Genomic DNA, 2,771 nt, shown 5'->3' on the forward strand with positions numbered 1-2,771 from the left:
TTCCAGAAATTGAGTCTTTCGACGAGGCTCGCAATCCCTGCGCTTTACGCTATTGATGCGGTTCACGGTCACAACAATTTTATTAATGCAACCGTTTTCCCCCACAATGTCGGTATTGGCGCCACTAGGTATGTATAAATGAATCATATAGCTTATACAAAATGTGTCATTAGTTTTTTTTTTTTCAAAAATTTAACGTATTTGATATGGTTCGTTTGTTGTAGGGATCCTGAACTTGTTAAAAGGATTGGAGCTATAACCGCGCTCGAAGCAAAAGCAACAGGAGTCGCTCAAGTTTTTGCACCTTGTGTTGCGGTAATTAAGTCGAAAATATACTCTGTCCACACACACACACACACACAAAAAAAAAAAAAAGTGGAAAATAATATACATTTTATCGATCAACATAATATATATAGAGGTATATAAACCGTTTCTAACTTGGATTGAAAATTTGGATGAACAGGTTTGCAGAGATCCTAGATGGGGAAGGTGTTACGAGAGCTATAGTGAAGACACTAAGGTTGTGAATATGATGACCGAGGGTATCATCGATGGATTACAAGGAAATGCTCCTTACCTTGCTGATTCAAAGTAAAAAAAAAAAAAAAAGAACTACTACCTAGCTAGTTTAATTTTTATCTAATTTTTTTTAATAAAGTTAACTAATGTGAAAAACGCGATTAGGATTAATGTGGCTGGGGTTGCCAAACATTTTGTCGGGGATGGAGGGACAACAAATGGAGTCAATGAGGAAAACACTGTGGCTGATAATGCTACTATCTTTGGTATCCATATGCCTCCATTTGAGATAGCGGTCAAGAAAGGGATCGCATCAATCATGGCTTCTTACTCTAGTCTTAACGGTGTTAAGATGCATGCGAACCGCGCAATGCTCACTGATTACCTCAAGAACACTCTCAAATTCCAAGGCTTTGTTATCTCTGACTGGCTGGGAATTGATAGGATAACAACGCCATTCAGAGCAAATTACACTTACTCCGTTGAAGCTTCCATTAATGCCGGCATTGATATGGTTGGTTTTTTTTTTTTACTTTTGTTTCTACTTTCAATCAAGAAACGGATTCTTGGTATGTTAAATAAAACGAATTCTTGTTGCGTAGGTTATGATTCCATGGACGTATCCAGAGTTCTTGGCGACATTGACAAAACTAGTGAATGGAGGACACATCCCTATGAGCCGTATCGACGATGCTGTACGAAGGGTCTTGAGAGTTAAATTCTCTATCGGTCTCTTTGAGAACCCGTATCCAGTAGTGGAGAATGCCACAAAGCTTGGAAATGAGGTAAATCCAAAAGGACACAAGATTTTTTATTTATATACATAATTGTTTATTAAAGAAGTTTTATTTAATTAAACATCTTAAACTGTTAATGGAAAATGTATTATATATATAAATACCATGTGAAATAATAAATTTAGGTACAAATTGATACATAAGCTAATTCGTCGTTTTTCATAAAGCATAAGAAGATAGATTACTACAAAAAAAACTATCATGCAGATAGCATCAAACTATATAGTTAGTCTTATTATTGTACCTAACTGATGCGAGAATTTTTAATACAATGTTGTAGGCTCATCGGGCAGTTGCGAGAGAGGCGGTGAGAAAATCAATGGTGCTTCTAAAGAACGGGAAGCCAAACGGCGATAAAGTTGTGCCGCTCCCGAAGAAGTTGAAAAAGATCGTTGTCGCGGGACAACACGCACACAACATGGGATGGCAATGCGGCGGCTTTACTCTCACTTGGCAAGGATTCAACGGAACTGGAGAAATTATCCCCATTAACACAAAACTGCACCTTCCTACCGGTAAAATGGGAGGTAATACATACACAATGTCAGAGATGGACATTATACATATAATATCTTGGTTTTTCGGATCTTTCCTAATTATATTATATTCAAGGTTTAATAGTCTTAAGATAATATATTCACAGAAATGTCTACAAAATATATATATAGGAAGTACAATATTGGAAGCCATCCAGAAAGCAGTAGATCCCACCACTGAAGTTGTTTACGTGGAGACACCAGACCTAGAAACATCGAAGCTTCACGCCGACGCAGCATACACAATTGTGGTCGTGGGAGAAGAGCCTTACGCAGAGACGAGAGGGGACAGCAAAACACTCGGTATATATGCACCAGGTCCGGACACGATTAGCCACACGTGTGGTAGTGGGATGAAGTGTCTAGTGGTCCTAGTCACAGGACGTCCGCTCGTGATCGAGCCTTACATGGACATGATCGATGCTCTTGTAGTCGCATGGCTTCCCGGAACGGAAGGAAATGGAGTCACTGATGTCTTGTTTGGTGATCACCCCTTTACTGGTACACTGCCTCGCACGTGGATGAGGACTGTTGACCAACTTCCGATGAACGTTGGCGACAAGAACTACGACCCTCTCTTCCCCTTCGGATTCGGAATCAAAACCTAAATCAATAACAATAACTATGTAACTATTTGAAGAAACATAATTGTATCACTTTCCCGATCAATAATTAATTACAATTTATGTTACATGCAATCCTATCCTAACTGAAAGAAACATACATATATATGGCCATGGAACTCGACATGCAACTTAACTTGTTCACAATTTGATGATTGAGCATACCTATTTCATTATGGGCTATAGCCCAATCCTTTACTTTTGTCTTCTCAATATAGAATATATGGGAACAAAAGGATTCTTATTTCGAGGGAATAAAACATAAGTCAAGGATTTTGTGAAAATGGAGAGTA

The 2,771-nt window shown here is 38.4% G+C and overlaps 1 protein-coding gene across 1 annotated transcript in view; it reads left to right on the plus strand.

Annotated features, from left to right (window-relative positions):
• The window catches only part of LOC104753173 (beta-glucosidase BoGH3B-like), a 4,740-nt gene extending 2,194 nt beyond the window's left edge, over positions 1-2,546 (plus strand). Inside the window, exons 3-9 of the mRNA XM_010475462.1 lie at positions 7-128; positions 225-315; positions 467-594; positions 688-1,036; positions 1,125-1,307; positions 1,600-1,846; positions 1,988-2,546. Coding sequence (XP_010473764.1) covers positions 7-128; positions 225-315; positions 467-594; positions 688-1,036; positions 1,125-1,307; positions 1,600-1,846; positions 1,988-2,463 — 1,596 coding nt within the window. The 3' untranslated portion in view covers positions 2,464-2,546. The remainder of the gene's footprint in view (positions 1-6; positions 129-224; positions 316-466; positions 595-687; positions 1,037-1,124; positions 1,308-1,599; positions 1,847-1,987) is intronic.

This window comes from Camelina sativa, chromosome 16 (assembly GCF_000633955.1).
Source record: "Camelina sativa cultivar DH55 chromosome 16, Cs, whole genome shotgun sequence".
Taxonomy (NCBI): Eukaryota; Viridiplantae; Streptophyta; class Magnoliopsida; order Brassicales; family Brassicaceae; genus Camelina; species Camelina sativa.